The 18,136-nt window shown below is 39.2% G+C and overlaps 1 protein-coding gene across 2 annotated transcripts in view; it reads left to right on the top strand.

The window, feature by feature from the left end:
- LOC146701676 (A-type potassium channel modulatory protein DPP6-like) overlaps positions 1-18,136 on the top strand; it is a 262,406-nt gene that overhangs the window by 22,165 nt on the left and 222,105 nt on the right. Inside the window, exon 1 of one of the 2 annotated variants that reach the window (XM_085467968.1) lies at positions 12,636-12,900. The exons of the other annotated variant lie outside the window; for it this stretch is intronic. Within the exon in view, the coding sequence (XP_085324094.1) occupies positions 12,850-12,900 (51 nt within the window). The 5' untranslated portion in view covers positions 12,636-12,849. Of the gene's footprint in view, positions 1-12,635; positions 12,901-18,136 lie in introns of those variants that run through there. 2 annotated transcript variants of the gene reach the window in all.

Raw genomic sequence — 18,136 nt, 5'->3', positions numbered from 1 at the left:
TGGAGCTTAAACCTATAGCCTACTCATAAAGACTTTGAGTATGTCAAATAACATCAGTGATAATAATTGTGAGCATTTTTTTTTAGCATGCGCTATGTTTGTGGTCTGTAATTGGCATTTTAACATAGGTTTTTTCATCCTTAGAAACTGCAGTGCTTGCAGATGGTGGTAGTGATGCAGAAGGTGAAACTGGGACATCCATAGTCGTATGAAAAAAGTATTTTCTCCTTCCTGATTTCTCTTTTTTTTACATATTTGTCATATTTACATGTTTCATGTCATCAAAAAAATTCTAATATTAGACAAAGATTACAAAGATAAAAACAAATGCAGTTTTCAGTGATGATTTCTTTTATTGAGGGCAAAAAAACTATCTAAACCTACATGGGCCTGTGTGAAAAAGTAATTGCCCCCTAAATTTCACATTATTTTGCTGTGGAGGAAATTTGACTCACTCCTCTTTAGACAATTGTTTTAATTCAGCAACAATGGATGGTTTTCGAGCATGAGTGGCATCTTTAAGGTCATGCCAAATGTCATGATTTGATGGTGTGTTTGCTTTTTTATTAGTTTCGTGATCTGAAACATGTAAGTATGACATATTTCAAATACTGTAGAAGTTTGTTCTATGTAGAAGAAAAAGCTGATGCATTACCTTGCTGCTAATAGTAATGCTAGTCTCTCTTATTAGAACATTTTTGATGTGCCAAGTTTTGATATGTTGCACAACACAAAGAAAACTTCTTTCATATTTTTACTGTAATTTAGATTGGGTGATAGCACTCTCATTTTTGATTTGTACATTCGTACCTAGGAGTATAGAATAAACCGATGGTGCCACATTAAAATAATATAAGAGGAAATTTTTGCAATTAAAATGACTGTGTCACTAAATGATCCGACGTTACCTACCTTTATAGATCCTTTAAAAATGGTTACATGTAGATTGTCGAAGACCAGAAGAATACTACGTTGATATACTACAAATTTGGGTGTAGTGATGGATGCAGACCTAAACTTAGAAAAACACATTAAGACAATAACAAAGTCAGCTTACTATCACCTCAAGAATATATCAAGGATAAAAGATCTGATGTCTCAACAGGACCTGGAAAAACTAGTCCATGCATTCATCTTTAGTAGGCTTGATTACTGTAACAGCATCTTTACAGGTCTACCTAAAAAATCAGTCAGACAACTACAGCTCATTCAGAACTCTGCTGCTCGAGTCCTCACTAAGACCAAAAAAGTGGACCACATCAGTCCAGCTCTGAGGTCTTTACACTGGCTGCCTGTCCGTCAGAGGATAGACTTTAAAGTTCTGATGCTGGCCTATAAAGCTCTGAATAGTTTAGGACCAAAATACATCAATGACCTCCTGACCCAGTATGAACCTTCCAGATCCCTCAGGTCATCTGGATCCGGTCTTTTATCAGTTCCCAGAGTCAGAACCAGACACGGAGAAGCTGCATTCAGCTTTTATGCTCCTTATATCTGGAACAAACTCCCAGAAAGCCTCAGATCAGCTGAAACACTCAGTTTATTTAAATCCAGGTTGAAGACTCACCTGTTCTCAGCTGCATTTGAATAAAGCACCAAATCCACACTTTAAGCTTAAATTTCAAAACTTACACTAACTACTGATTTTATCTACTGTTCTGATTTTATCTGTTTTGATTTTATATACTGTTGTTTGTTGTTTGTTTGTTTGTTAATTAGTTAGTTAGTTTATTTGCTTGTTTTAATCAATTTTAAATCATGCTTTTTATTTGTTCTTGTTTCTAATGTCTCTGTAAAGCACTTTGAATCACCTTGTTGTTGAATTGTGCTATACAAATAAACTTGCCTTGCCTTGCCTACATGAACATTTGGCAGACTGATACTAAACCCATCAAACGGAGTAGCTCACTACCAAAGATAAAGAGGAGGAATTAGCCAAGCTTTGTCCAAAGGTAATAAAAGTCTACCCACCAGCATCTCTTACTGTCACACATTACACGTTTTATCTTTTTTTTATATTATCTGTATGAAAAATTGTGAATGTGTTTTTCCCGGGACTATTTCTTTGGTCTAGCACAGTTCCTAATGTCTGCAGAGTAGATGCATCCCATTAGGTTTAAAAATAGCAGGCCTTGGATCCACTCATACTGACATAGAAGTTTGCTGCATAAATGCCTGCAAACTGCAGGTAAAAGTGATCAACACTTGTCAAAAGGGAACATATTGGCTTATTTCAGGGATGGTTGCATTCAGCTTCTTTTGATGCACTGCAGCACAAATAGGAAAAAAAGGCAACCCACATCCAAATCATCTATAATTTTCACATTATGAGGTGAATTTTAAAATGGGAATAAATACTGTGGTTTCCATTCGATAAGAACTTTTAGACTTTTATTATTATACACCACTGTGTGCTGACAGACCATGTTGATGCAACTGTTGTATTTGTCTGGTGATGTATTCTCTTTCTCTGTAATGTGCTTTCACTTTCTGCTTAATAAAAGTTCCCGTGTGATGCATTGTCTTCGTGGAAAGCACACACGCACACACACAAACGCACATTGCACTTAGATGCAGCTTTCCACTGTTATTTACCAGATGTTTTCTAGTTTTTCTGGCATGTACACACAGGCTGTGTGTGAAATGTGACACTAATTTGCATGCTGACAACGATTTCCAGTAAGATTACATCCTGCTGATTGATGGCCACGCTGTTGCCCCAGAAACCACCTTGGGTATGTGATATGACTCTCCTGTTATCAGACATTAAAGCATATTCCTGTAGTTAATCTTCCCAAATGGGCGCTCACAGAAAATATCTGGCATCCATGGGCCTTGACTGGGAATGAAAGACGGCCATTTCCAGGGGTAATGTATGAATGCAGTTCATTTCAAAGCAGCAAAAATTACAAAGAAAGAAAGTTTCATTATTCAATGATAAAGTGAAGAAACTACAAGATTTTAGTGCAGCTGTATGATGGCAGAGAGCGGCGCTTTGTTAAAGTGAATAAGCTCTTTTGATAAATCACTGTGTCTGATGGCTCAAGATGGTGTATGGCTGCATAAAAGAACCAATGGTTTATCCCTCTACAGTCAAACCTGCCAACACACTGCTGTCCAATTATCAGCCCCTATGCATCATACCCAGGTCTACAGAGAAACCCTATTTGCTGTGATAAAACTTGAAAGCCCTCATATATAGACCTGACTTCAGGCCAATCCATACCTTTTTTAAATCCAGCTCGTTTAGCAAATTTCAGGCTTAAATCGAGGCTTTTTGTATCTCTTTTTGATTGATACTAATTTTTATGCATTTCATGTTATATAGAAAGTACACAGCAAATCCAGCATGTCCAAATTAACACTGTCGGATTTGATTTCAACACTATTAAAGTGTCTATATGGGTCCACACCAGAGAGTGTTAATTTAACTCTTTTTGGAGAGTTGGTACGCTAACTCTGATTTAGTGTTAAACACCAAATCTGTCTGGAGTTGATAATTTAACACTTGGTGTTAAGAGTTTATATATTAACTCTCAAAGAGTATTTTAGTTTAACTACGTAAGAGTTATCTTCTAATTCATTCTAAAAAGCGGGAATTTTACTGTTCTGAACTTCTAGAAATTTCTTTTGGAAATAAACATTTACTAAAAAGATGCAATGGTTTTTGAAAAACATTTATTCTGAACTGTGCACCACAATTTCAAAACATTTTCTGAAAGATGTAACAGTATACATGTTCTCACTTTCATTAGAATTGTATTTATCAAAAGGTCTGACATGGTAAATGCAAATAACAGCATTCTCATCACTTATTTCTTCAATACAATATGCATGTCCTTCATCCCTTTGTGGAACTTCAACGCACTTCTGCTCTCCCCCATATTCCATCTTCACAAGCATATCCTGTGCGAAGATTGAATAAAAATTAGTTGACATTAATTAATGGCATAAATAATCCAGCAAACAATTGCAGCACAGTAAAAAAAAAAAAAGGAATCCTCTTTGAGCCATTACTTGTGTAAAGTATTTTCCCAAAAGACAAGGACACAGACAACAGGTAATACTGAACTAAATGTAAAACCTCAACCTTTTTTTTTTTTTTTTTACCTAAACCGTGTGCACAAAACTCTGGAGGGATCTATGCTAACGTAGAATCCAGTCAGGACCTCAGCTACTGCTGTTTGCTCGTTTTTGTTTTTTTTATGGGCGATCATTTTCAGGCTTCAAGTAGCACCATTATACCAACATTTCACATTCTAGACCAGTGGTTCTTAACCTTGTTGGAGGTACCGAACCCCACCAGTTTCATATGTGCATTCACTGAACCCCTCTTTAGTGAAAAAATATTTTTCTTTTTTTCAAATTCAAGACATAGATATGTTTTTTACTGGTGCACAAAATGAGCTGTGCATGTCATGGCGGAGGCTCTGCCGAACCCCTGAGACCAACTCATCGAACCCCTAGGGTTCGATTGAACCCAGGTTAAGAACCACTGTTCTAGACATTGTTTTAGGTGTATTTGACCAAAAGTTTGACTGAAAATGCACATGCAAGCTTTTTTCAAGGCTGTGGTATTTGCCCGCAAACAATACCTTTCAGCTAGCTAAAACAGAATATTATGCTATCACCGAGCAACATGGCTAATGCCTTTCACACAGCTTTGTCTCAACTCCAAAGAGCCACAGAAGTAAAAGCTCATAATAATAATTGAAACAATCTTTGAAAAAATGACTTACCAAGCATGGCAAACAACTCAAATATGTAGTGCAAAATGTTCTGAAACGGCTTCACTTCAGCTTCGATTGGAGCCGTGCTGGGGGCGGAGTCTGTGAATTTACTCTATTGGTGTCATAGCCCCTGTAGGAGTTCAGAGTTAAGAGGTCAAGAGTTAATGTTTCCATTGTAACACCTCCAGATTTGACAGAGAAACACTAATTTTTAACACTCGAACTATCATTTTACACCTCAGAGTTACATTAAAAGAATGTGACTCTGCTTAGAGTAAAATTAACTCTACTTTTGCAAGAAGACTATTAACGCCAAAACATTTAACACTTTTGAATTTGCTGTGTACTTTGAATTGCACTTGTACTTTAAATGTGCCTTTCCTTAAAAATAAACTTGACTGGACTGCTGATTTTGGGGCCTTATGACCCAAAATGATTGTTAAACCTACAGGAGCAATTATCTGCACCCAACCTCTAGGTAACGGTAACTACAAAATGCACTGGTGCATTTGTGTACTTTTATCTCTGTGCTGTAGAGATCAAATATATTTTGCACTTAGATGTGTGCTAGATTCGCTTATTTGAAACATGCAGGGCAGCTATTAGCACTACATCTGAAGGTATACTTTATGAAATTAATCAAAGAAAGGGGGGAAATACGCTGTAAAATTCAGTGGGCTGTATCTGTCTGATAGATAAATGAACCACACAGGCCAGCCTTAATGGTTGCTAGCATTGCAGAGTAACCAGTTCTAATCATTTAGCAGTCTGATGACAGTTAAAAAGGACCAACGTGTAAATACTGATGGAGCTGCCGAGGATCTTATAAAAAAGGAGAATATGTTTTCATTTTGTGTGGGAAGTGACAGGTGTGTTATTTTCCAGTCAACTCACGGAGTCTACCTTGGAGAAGCGGATGAACCATAAAAAGCAATAATTTGCTCAATCTTCTTTCTAAAGTGTGATTATCCAGTCATACTTTAGCAACTGCAGGTGGGCATGACAGAAGATAGCCATATTTACTAACATTTGCTAACTTTCACTACCAATGATTATAGAATTGTTGAGGCCAAAAGCATTAAATAAACTGACTATATTAGTGTACGGAGATTCAGGTTATTTGCTGGCACAAACTGGGGCAAAACCAGAGTATCATAGCCAAATAATATACAGTAATAATATACAGTTTGAACGATTTATTGACGTGTAATTTTTGTTAATACAGGGCCTTGCAAACAGGGGTCTTGGGGGCACAACACAGGAGGCCAATTCTACGAAAAAAACAAAAAAGTGCTAGTCTGAGTGGTCTGAGGAGAGGAAACGTTCATATTCAGATCAAATTGGTTTCATATTTGGATCATCCAGAAAAAAAAGGCCACAGAAGGAGCAACTGGCTGGAGTTCCTCAGGTAGCAGGAGATTGAGGAGGGTAGACAGACAGGTGAGTCTCACTGGTGCGCATTCATTTCCAGAGAATGCGCACCAGCTTTGAGAAAATAGGTGAGTCTTACCCAAGGGAAATGAGCCCTTCAGCACTGTTTCTCATCAGACCATCAGTGACCTACTAGTTTAAGGACAAGTTCAACCTTCCACTCATCACCTTACTTAGGATTTGGCCATTGGCTACGTCCTTGTTTCTCTGTCTCTCAGAAATTCTCCCACATTGGCTAAACGACTTATTCCATAGAACTTCTTCCTAGAAGATAATTTGGCTATTAAAGGACGGTAAATGGCCTGTATTTTATAGCGCTTTACTTAGTCCCTATGGACCCCAAAGCGCTTTACACTACATTCAGTCATCCACCCATTCACACACTGGTGATGGTTAGCTACATTGTAGCCACAGCTACCCTGGGGCGCACTGACATAGGCAAGGCTGCCGGATACTGGCACCACCGGGCCCTCTGACCACCAACGGGTAGGCAACGGGTGAAGTGTCTTGCCCAAGGACACAACGACCAAGACGGTCAGAGCCGGGGCTTGAACCGGCAACCTTCCGATTACAAGACGAACTGCCAACTCTTGAGCCACGATCACCCATGATACCAGCAGGCAGAACGGGATACCAGCAGGCAGAACCTAGGGTAGGACCTGCCCACCTCCACTTGAGAGCAAAACATTAGCAAAGACAAATTGGAGGAGCTTCTAACCAGCCCAGGGCCACATGATAATACAAACAGGCCTATTCTCTAACAGACAGTAAATTGGGCAAATCATAAAAGTATTAATATAGACTTTGAAATTATTGTTTTTGTCACAAGTTAAATACTGAAATGTGCACAAAACACATTCTAACGCTAGGCTAATTAGCTAACTAGATGGCTTCTTAACATTTTACCCACCAAAATCACAAAACAAATAAGATCTAGTCATCAAATTCTTCATCTGATCCAATTCAGGATAAGTAGTGTTGGAGGTTATAGGCCTGAAATCAGGGTACATCCTGGACAGATGACCAGCCTATAATTTGTGTTCACACACAATTTAAAATCACAAGTTAATCTAATAAGCAGGTTCATCAAGATCTTGCTGTCAAGTCCTATAAATCTGGGAGTTTTGCTGGACTAAAGGAGAAAGCCTGAGTAGCTGGTAAGAACCCACACAGTCACTGGGAGAAAATGCAAACTCCACTCTCTTTCCTGTGAACTTATTCAACATCATAGTGGAACATTTGAATGGTTTAACAGCAGCAGCAGTAATTAAGAAGGTACTAACGATGATTGTTACTTAATTGCTGCTTTTTGCTCCAATTCATTTCTGAAATAACTCTGGGTATTCGGTCAAACCTACTGGTTTTTATTAAAATTACAATCAAGGTTAGGTAATGTCCACACTGATGCCTGTAAAAATACAAATGCACCTTCGTGTTGAGAACCTGATGAGTTATATAAATCAGAGAGGAGAAAACATGGAGAAATTATGCAATATTATTTAAAAAATAATACATGCTGACATTGATTTTTTTTTCCTTTCTTGTACTTTTACCCAACGCTCCATCCTGTTGAACTGTTCAAGTGTGGGTAGTGAATCCGAAGCCAGCTGCTGTGCTGCGGGAACTCCTCATCCATCCCTGAGCAGGTTAAAGTGATGAATCTGATCCAAGTTCCTGACAAACGCCTGCTGTTCAAGGCAACTGTTTCATTAATATTCAGATGTGCTTACTGGCTCCATCATGTTGTGGAGGGAGGCACAAGTCTCCTTAAGTTGGAAGATAATCATCAGAACTTTTACATTTTCTGTTGTTAACTGGTAGAAGTGACTTTGGGCATCTGTATATTACGTTAGTAGTATTTGAACTACAGAAATATTAAAACCTTTATGTTACCTTTTTCAAGCCTAACACCACATTATTGCACCATATTTCTTGCTGTGTATTTATGCACCATTTTTCTGGCCTTTGAGTTCATTAGCGATGGTAACGATCTGTTGCCTTGACAGTCCGGGGCAGGGAAGGTCATCACAAAGCTCTTATCTAGATTATGAAGCTCCCCACCAGCGGAGAGGTGAGGCATTTTTCTTTCTCTCTTTTTTTTTTTTTTTTAGAGAGAAAGGTGTTTGAGATGCAAATCACTTGATAGTGTGTGGACTGGGATAGTTGCTTCCTGCTGCTCAGTAATGGCCTTCAAATGCAGCTATCTCTAGTTCACTTTTCACTCTTAACCTGTAGCTAAAATGAGCCACATTTGAAAGCAAACCTACCTTTACCCAGAACCTCTCCACCCTACCCCCTTTGAGTTTCACATAATGATAAACATCAGTTGAAGACAAGCTTATTGTTTCAGTAAAGGTTTCAGTGGTCATCTCGTTTACGATTTACGTAGACTTAATTTAGTTTGAGGCTGGTATTGCTAATTCTAGTCTTCTTTGAGGCAAGTTCAGTATCTCTCAGGCTGCCATTACAACAGCAAAAAACCACAGTGACAACAGTTTAGAAGATACCATGGTATCAAGTAATTAAGTTGATAATGAAACCATCGATTTGTCCTGTGAAGATCTCGGTTAAGTTTATTGTGCTGGATGACTGCCATCATCAGAATGAAGCTTTGTTTTCTGGACTCACTCCACTGGGGATCCAGGCCAATCAATCCAGGATTTGAGCACATTCTAATCATTTTTTTGTCTAAAAGGGTTTTCTGGCTCTTCTCGGAGGCTTGACTTGGAATGCACCCAGTCCCAAAAACAGAGCTATAAATACTGACAAAGACATGTGGAGTTACACTGTAGTTCCTGCATGATATAATGCAGAGGTTATTAAGAAGAATGTCTTGTCTAGTCTTAAACGTTTGGGACTTTTCCAGATGTAGCCAAGAACGCCATGCAGAGTCCTCTTTGTGCAAAATGAATACAGAAAATATTAAGTGTGTGCAAATTTGTGTATATAAATACCTGTTTGTTGTTTCACTGCAGGAAACCAAGAATCTTTCGAGGAACTGTGCTTCCATTTTTGGCCTCTGAAACCTTGTACTGGATGTAATCCTTCTATGGTTGGGCACAAAGGCATAAACAAAAGCCCTCTTTGCTACAGAAGTATTTTCTAACTATTGGACCAGAGTTTTAAGGGATTACTGTTGTTTATCGATCAAAGACCGATCCTGTAGCTGCTGTGCAAACTAGTGTAAAGTTATAAATGATAGTAGTAGTAGCCACATTTCTGGCTTTCACCCTCTTGGCTTGCGGTTGCCTGGCATAACCGTATTTGGATAAGATGTTGGTTATCAGCTAGTACTAGGAACACACTTCTATAGAATGCGTTCATTGCACAGACACAGTTCCCTGGAAATTAGGGCACACTTACATAATTGACATGCTACTACAGTGCCATTCACCAGAAAATAAACTCAGCACAGAATTAACTCCATGTTTTGTTTTTTGGTTTTGTTCGTTTTCTTCTAAAGTTCAAAGCTGGTATTTGCACTTAGCTATTGAATTATTTTTATCAAATTATAATTATGCAGAAATATGGCAACAGGTAATACTGCAATGTGGAAAGCTCGCAATCTGCATAATGTTACATAAAATTGTGATGACACACAAACAAAATGTATTATTTGGAGTGTTTGTTTGTCTCTCTCTACACTGGAGTCAGAAAGCAGCAATCAACACTCCAGCAGATTTTCTCTCACCAGCAGAGTTTCCATACAGCTCGCTAGCTTTGGCAGCTGTCTGGTTCGTGGCATTCAACTGCCTTTTTTTGTCAAGCTTTACAGTATAGTAGTAGCACTTAGCCATCCCTGGCCAGCCATTTTCTCTGATAGTCTTAACATCAGGCAGCTGCTGTCTGCTTCTGCACAGCCAACATTGTTGTTACAGATGTCCTTGGCCGACACACCTGTATGTGATGTACTCTGGCTTGGCCCGCTATGTTTAGCACAGAAATAAACAACATGGTGAATTCAATCTTGCATGTGTGCTGCAGCCAGCTTTTTTTTTTTGGGGGGGGGGGGGGGGTTCACGTGTCATGTTTGATACATACTCCCTGATTAAATGTGAACCTATCAACAAGCCATAAAGCACCAATTTATACGCGCTTGGTGCCAGGAGTTATAAATTGTAAGTTATGAAGGTTATCCTTTAAGCATGCATTTGACAGAACTCCATGGAGCTGTTATGAAGGAAATCAGTAAAAAATGCAGACACAGTAATGAAGCAGCACAGCCTACAACCTATCTCTGCATTCTCCCTCTGTCAGCAGTCCAGCTGCTGGCGAGGGAGCCCAAAGCCCCCATTAGGTTGTTTTGACAGCCTTATCCACAGTAATTAATACCAGGCACTTTTAAATGAGATTTACGTGAGACATGCTGTTTGCACTTCCCAGTTGAGGGAACCTGCTCTTGGTGAACTGCTGCTTTAGAACTCACAGCTTCCCGGTGGATCATCAGTATACAGTATTTAATTCAGTATAGTAAACACTCTGAGTCAAGATTCAGAGGATTTCAGGCTGATATTGATTTATTAAGATCATGAGCTGGAGAACTAAAGCTGCCTCCATCTTGAAAGCTGACAATACACATAACTGAAATGGTTTATATATTGTATGTAACTGACAAATGGTGTTCAGAGTAATCCATGAGCTACGTTATTCAGTTTCTTTTTCTCTTGGTCATCTGCTTCTTCTTTTTTTTTCGGCTGCTGGGTCTGCCACATCTCACCCTGGCTCTAGTATTCTTCCTGTCACACCAGCCCTCTTCATCTCCTTCTCTTCATTCACATTTTAATCTCTTGCGTGATATTTGCTGATTCCAGTAAAAGAAATCAATACGAAACAAATGGCTTTGCTCCATTTCAAGAAGACATTGTAATGTTGTTTAAACTGCCAGTGAAAGAATGGTGTATGTGCTCTTCTCTTTAAGCTTTTTCATGTTCCTGTTTTCTCATCACATGACATTGAAGCTTCTGTGCAGAGAAGAAGTCAATAGTCTGAGTGGTAATTAAGTGGCTATTGAGTTTAAATACAGAGCTACACGCACCATGTGTTGCAAATTGTGCTACCTTTATGGTTTTAATAGAGGCATTAGAGCGATCTAAAGCTTTTGTTTTTTTCTTTTGGGCTTCCTGAAACTTTCTGAAAACTGTTTGTCTTTTATTTTTGAATACCTTTTTAAGCAAGTGACTAACAGGTAATTATCACACAAGGATCCACAATTATCTCCACTGTCCAAAGCCACTGCAATGGAAATACAGTCTGTAGAGGCTGAAATCAGAATGTATTTGAATAAACATTAAATAAAACCATTGCATTCTGTCAACATGGGTACATACATTCATGTAAAAGGTACTGGGCGATCTGTGCTAGCGTTCTGAAATTTTTTTAACAGACTTGCCAGCACAATGAGTCAATTGTGGAGTCCAAAAAACGAACAAACAAAAAAAAAACCCTAAATATTATTATTATGATTATCATATATCAATATTAAACAGGGAACCTCTATCTTAGAACTAATTCTCACAGCAATTATGGCAAGCAGGTTTCCTTTCTCTCAGAATAACCCAAATTAGTTATTAAAATGTAATGAGTTAATTAAGGTATTCATATTTTATAATTTAACGCTTGGGTCGCATGTAGATTTCTATGCATGTTATACCAAGTATACTGTACAAAAAGCTTTTCCTTCCAGTCCAATAACGTGAATGCATATAAGTTTAAAAGCTTATGAAAATTTTATATTTTTACCTCCCATTTCTTTCCTATCCTGTTGATAAGTGCCCTTTAAATTTATTATTCCCTCAGGGTGGGAACCATGTATGTACAGATACAACAGGAGTCATGATATTGTCAGACTACGTGTATGACATTTTAGTACCATGACCTGCTCGCTCAACACACACACGCGCGCACACGCACACACACCTCCCCCCTCCTTGTAATTCTGGTCATTACAAGTGACTGTAAGAAGCAATAGGAAGTCTGGCTTTAGGTAAGGGTTACTATAGTAAAAGGGGCAAAAATGTGCACCATATGACAAAAGCACAGGAAGTTCATCATAAATTCTCACAGGCATCATTTTGCCTCAGCCATGACCTTTAAGGATTTCAATTTTTGCGGAATTTAATGTATTTGTGACAGATAGACGTGGCAAATAAGTGCATGTCGGCGATCGTAATATGTGTCAACCGTACAGTTGATTACAGCTGACCTGGTGTCAGTTTACTCTGAAGGATATATCTGACAGCGACGATCACCTGCATCTGGCCATCCCATTAAATCTGTACAGCTTCTGAAAGAAACAAAACAACACGGTGTCAGTTTCCCTGTTCCACAGGAAATTGGATTTTCTGTTGCCTCTCTCTCTTCTCGCGCCTCTTCCAAAGAGAAAAAAAATCAAAAAAAGAAAAAAATCAGTGATCTCACTCAAACTTATATTTATTTTTCACCGTATGGTTTGCTGTTCGTGTGTGCGAGGAAGGACAGCTTGGTCAATACAAATATTGAGCAGTACACCGAAGAGCCCACGTTGTTTTCCTTCGTTCCCGTTAGGTTGTAAGCCCACCCACTTATTAACTGTCTCACTATGTAAGGGTCTGGATGGGAAGCGGCGGGGAAGGAGAGCTGACAGAAGCTGTCCAAAAGTCCACATATCCAGCCTTTTAGAAGCAGGCTCGGAAGGTCGACGGGAGGAAAAATGAAGGAAAAGAGTCTGATTGAGACTGCAAAAATGCAGGGCAACGTACTGGTAAGGCGGCTTTTTGACTCGTACGTAGTGTATGACGCCGATTTCGTTCCTTTCCCCCATCTGTTAGTTCCCGTTTTCCATAGCCTATGCGCTTTGACGCGCGTCGGATGTTTTGGAAATGCATATAATTAATGTCTACCTTTTTTGCGCCCGTTATAACCATGTGAGGTGATTTCTAATAGTTCACGCCCTTTTTTTAATTTCACGTATCCTTCCCTGCTTGCAAGTGCAGCCGATCTAATGGAGCCAAGAGGGACATGAATCATAGTTAAAGGAGTTTGAAAGTTTTGTCCTGCTTTTATGGGGCCATTCATAATGACTGCTGAGTTTTGGCTTTGTCTCTTTTGCCTCGTGATGCTTCTGAGGGCAGAGGTAACCTTTTGCCCAAGGAGGGTCCCATTAATATTTTATTGCATCTAAAGCTGTGAGGTGCAGGATATATGACTCTGGCTGTCCTTGTGCAGGGAGCTGAAGGCAGCTATATGATTGTATGAGGAGAGTGAATACTAAGTGTCCTTTGGGGGCTCTTTCGGATATTAAAGGCCACTATCTTGCCTATTTAAGGCTTTTGAGCCTTTAAATTTTTGATTTTGAGAATATTATAGTTCATTCTGCATTATCATATTATTTCATGCCTTAAGATCCTTTGCTGATGTTGCTTGAGCGCTTGCTGAAATTCTTATCCAACCAACCAAGGTAAAGAAAAAAAAAAAAGATTCCTCCCCATGATTTCTTCATTTATAGCTGAATAAGCCGAGCTCTGCAAACACTCAAGGCCATTTTGGAAGATGTGGGTCACAGCTGTGTGGAGTCAGGCTTTTCCAAATGGTTCCTTGGCTGAAGATCGTCTTTTTCTGCCCGTGGCCTTAAGTTGTGAGGGGATGTGCTGAGTGTGTTTATCTCTTTGATCCCTGCGTAATGAAAAGTAAACATGGGTGTTTATCATGAGGATTTTGGTCAACTTCCAAATCAGAAATGCGCTTGCACTGAATGAGATGTAAAGTGAAAGTGATTTTAATTGTAGTTGCACATCTAAAGAGAAAAGAAAAACTGCCTATCAGCATCTCTAAAGCCCACTAATTAACACTTAACTTTGGGGCAAAAACAAGAAGTTGAATTTTACTTGGGAATGAGTGCAAGACTTGGCTCATATATTACCCCCCTGACAACTAGTGGTTTTAGAGTTAGTCTTTCACTAAATGACACAATAAAGAGTCCTGTCAATGGCTGTATGCCTGTCTGATCTACAAGTGGCACTAAAATGACAAGGAGTGCTGCAGTGAGCTAGAAAAATGCAAGAAGACAACCCATAATGACAACCTTGTAAACATTTTTGTTTGGAAGAAAAGCTTGTTAAAGTTCAGAATTTCACACAGTGTAAGGCAGAAGGCTGTTATTCAGTAGGTATTCCCTATGGGTTATTTTTTAAACCTAGCTTATTTAAAGGAAAGTGCATATCCCAGAAAGGCAGACTATTGTTTTCAGCTACAACTCGAGCATGCTACAGTACCACTACATGGATCATTTATTCTTCTGAAAGTGGAAAAATATTTCAGGTTTTCCATCAGCATGACCCTTGTAAGTGAATTTAAACATCTCCTGTGATATCTGAAACCTGCAAGCAGGTCGTTATTGGACGGATTTACATTTAAGCAAATGCTTAATATTTCAATGGTTTTAAATTGACCTTAATTTAACTTTAAAAACAGAGAACACATACACACCCATATGTAAGAGAGGGCTACACTAAGTTTCTTTTTTCTTGCCTGAGTCCTAACTACTAACTAGCCTTTACTGTGAGCACCAACTCTACATTGACGATTGAAGGCCGAGAGACAGCATTGTCTTTTTTATGGGCCAGTGATAGACAACATTTGGATCACTGTTACACTGAATGCTGGGCCCTATCTAGACACTTTATGGCAGATTTCAATAACTTAATCACTGCTGCTGGCTCCACTTCACAATGGCGGAGGCATTTTCACACACAAGTGGAGAGTCCCTCACTTCACACAACAAAACACAATTAAGCCATCATTTTAAATGGGATGGATCTGCTGGCAAACTACTGCCACAGTTCCTGTATTATGCTGGTTTTGTACTTTTATTCAGCTACAAAAAACTTTTTAAATTAAAGTACAGAGCTTTGGTAATAAGCTTGAGCCAAAAACTCAGACTTCAGAGTACTCTAAACATTTAGATTCCACTATTTTTTTTCTACATGAGGTGGTAGGTTTGGCACAAGTTAGTTTAAAGGGAGAAGTGATAATTTATTTTTCAGACACAGGACAAACTGAGGGTCTGCAGCAAGGCTCAGTGTAAGATAAATAATGATTACTTTAAACTGTGAATCATGAAAATAATGAGGTCAGTGTATGTACAAGTAATCCCTGTGCAGTACTTGGAAAGCTCAGGATTCAGACTGCTCCAAAACTCTTTTTTGCAGTCATTTCAGGCACACAGTTTTGTCTGGAGGACAGAGACCCCTCCCTCCTGTCATTCGAACATTTAGTCTGTTTCAGAAAGTTTTGCCTAAAGGGAACACAGGACAAACTGAGTGCCTGTGACAAGGTGCAGTGTGAGATAAATAAGGATTATTTTGATCTGTGAATCATGCAAAGCTACTCTAGCACCATAAACAGACAGGCTGGAAATAAACTGAGCATCACACTGTATCGCATCATGCATTGCTGTTTTTCTGAAGCATTTTCTGAAGTTTTTTACCCATTTCTCACAGTCCTAATGGCAACAAAGCAGATAATGTACTTTTACTTGACAGGTTTATTATCCCAAGTGATTGCTTCTTGCACAGTAAGCACATACTCATGAGACTGAGACTAACTGTAGTGCCTCAGTGGGAAGTCTTCTCAGTAACTGGGAGAAAACTGCACAGCGTGATTTCTGACCACAAAGCATAATAGTTGGATAGTTGTTGTTGGCCGTTTGGGATTCTGTGTGCAAGCGAAGCACATAGTACTTTAAATGGGTGGCGAGAACCCCCAAGGTGTTGTGCCTGCACAGGAAATTGTAGCTCATCAAGTCTGCATCCAGATGCCTAAAGGGGTAATGACAGTGAAGACGTTACCATGGGATACATCGGCTATTATCGCACCCGTTCGCTTGCAGTACAGCATGTGCGGAGCTCAGTATGCTTGATGTCAGCAAATGTATGAGCTTCTGGCCTAAATGTGACACTGTTCAGAAACAGCTCAGACACTTGTTCTCCAGCTTTCACTCTGTTTATGTCTAATTGTTCTCTGGCATGGCAAACATCCTCCTTCAAGGGCACAGACGGCTCTGTTGTTGAACAACTAATGATTTGTTTCCCTCGGCTGAAATTGGGGGGGGGGGGGGAGAAAAAGGAATAATGGACTGAGAGATTTTTCTCTAGCAGAGGAGAGGCATTCAAAAGACTAACCAGAAAGAGTCCCTGTTGTCATGGTAATACCTTAGACTGTTTTGAGTTCTCAGTTTAAGTAAACATTGGCGCTCCTCCAGTGAGTGCTTCTGTTGTCTCATTAACTTCAAAGAGCGTGGCTGCGTGATGCAAAGATTCACTTCAGTTCACCTTGACTTTACGTGTATTTTAAGGTTACTGCTGGGGGGTTTGGTTTAATATATCTAAAATATTTTCTTTTGAAAGCACCTGCTAAAGTAAATTTCCCTTATTTAGCTGCCGTACATCATCCTGAATTTAGTCAACATAACTCTGCAAGTCATATAAGGACTGAGGTTGACTCAGAACTATGATGCAAATTGTAGAATTATAGCCACATATAATGTACAGTAAGATTCTTGTTCTCTGGTGGACAAAGTTTGGGCTGAGAGACATGGTTCAAGGTGACTAAACCTAGCCCTGGCTGCAGAGGTGGCACATGTACAGACTTAATTCAGTTCAATTCAATTCAATTCAAATTACAACAGTTTCCTCAAGGTGCTTTATCTTGTTAGGTAAACACCCTATAATAATACAGCGAAAAGCTGAACAATCAGATGACCCCCTATGGTCAAGCAGTTGGGAATAGAGGAATAAACTCTCTAACAGGAAGAAACCTCCAGCTGAACCAGGCTCAGGGGGGCAGCCATCCATCTGGAAGAGATTAATAATAACTAATGATTAAATGCAGAGTGGTGTTTAAACACAGTGAGTGAAAAAGGTGAGTGAAGAAGAAACACTCCCTTTTGTCTAGCCCCCAGCAGCCTAGACTTTGACTTATTTATTCCCATAATTATGGGAGGATTCGAGGTCAACTTATCCAGCACTAACAATATGCTTTATCAAAAAGTTTTAAGCCTAATCTTAAAAGTCAAGAGGGTGTCTATCTCACAAATCCAAACTGGAAGCTAGTTCTACAGAAGAGGGGCCTGAAAGCTGAAGGCTCTGCCTCCAATTCTACTTTTAAATACTCTAGGAACCACGAGTAAGCCTGAAGTCTGAGAGCAAAGATCTCTGCTGGGATGATACGGCACTATGAGGTCTTTAAGATAAGATATGGGAGCTGATTATTCAAGACCTTGTATGTGAGGAGAAGGACTTTAAAATTGGATTCTCAATTTAACAGGGAGCCAATGAAGAGAAGCCAGTGTGGCGGAAATATAATATCTCTCTTTATTCCTCTTAGAATAAGTAATGATGCTTTTGTTAAAAACTCCTCTGGTGAAAGTTGAAGTACTGGTGAAACCTCTGTAAAATGTTGTAAAAAGTATAAAAGTAAAAAGTAACTTTCCCATGAGCAATTTGAATTTATTTTTTGCAAAAGAAACTGAACCTCATATTATCTTAATACAATAGCAAAACAATATTAATTCAAAGGAAAACAAATATTATTTCAGCCTAAATTCTACTTCTAATAAATGTGCTCAGCTTGAACATCTGTAGAACACAAGCAGAGAAAAACAAAGGGAATTTAAAAAACAGAAAAAACCCCCAACTAGCTCTGTTGGCTGTTGCCCACAGTGTAGATGGGTTACTTTGCCTCCACACCTAAACAGAAAAATGAGGTTAAAATGGGATTTGAGAGATGTAGGAACCCTACGATCAGCTGTAGTGCTGCAGCGCGGGGAAGAGAATTGCTAAGAAATGAGTCGCATTAATTTCTGTTGTGAGCGGCGCAAGTAGATATTGTGTGCAGGCTGTGTTCAGCTCTGACCCGTGTTGCTGGCGCTCTAAGATTCACTGCTCTTAGTGGATTTACCCGGATGAATTCAACATGATCTACGCAGATGTTACATGAGC

Source organism: Copadichromis virginalis, linkage group LG9 (assembly GCF_057382275.1).
Source record: "Copadichromis virginalis isolate Kocher_CV1m ecotype Utaka linkage group LG9, C_Virginalis_male_GT1.1, whole genome shotgun sequence".
NCBI lineage: Eukaryota > Metazoa > Chordata > Actinopteri > Cichliformes > Cichlidae > Copadichromis > Copadichromis virginalis.
The sequence above is the reverse complement of the archived record's forward strand: the minus strand, read 5'-3'. Positions and strand labels throughout refer to the sequence as shown.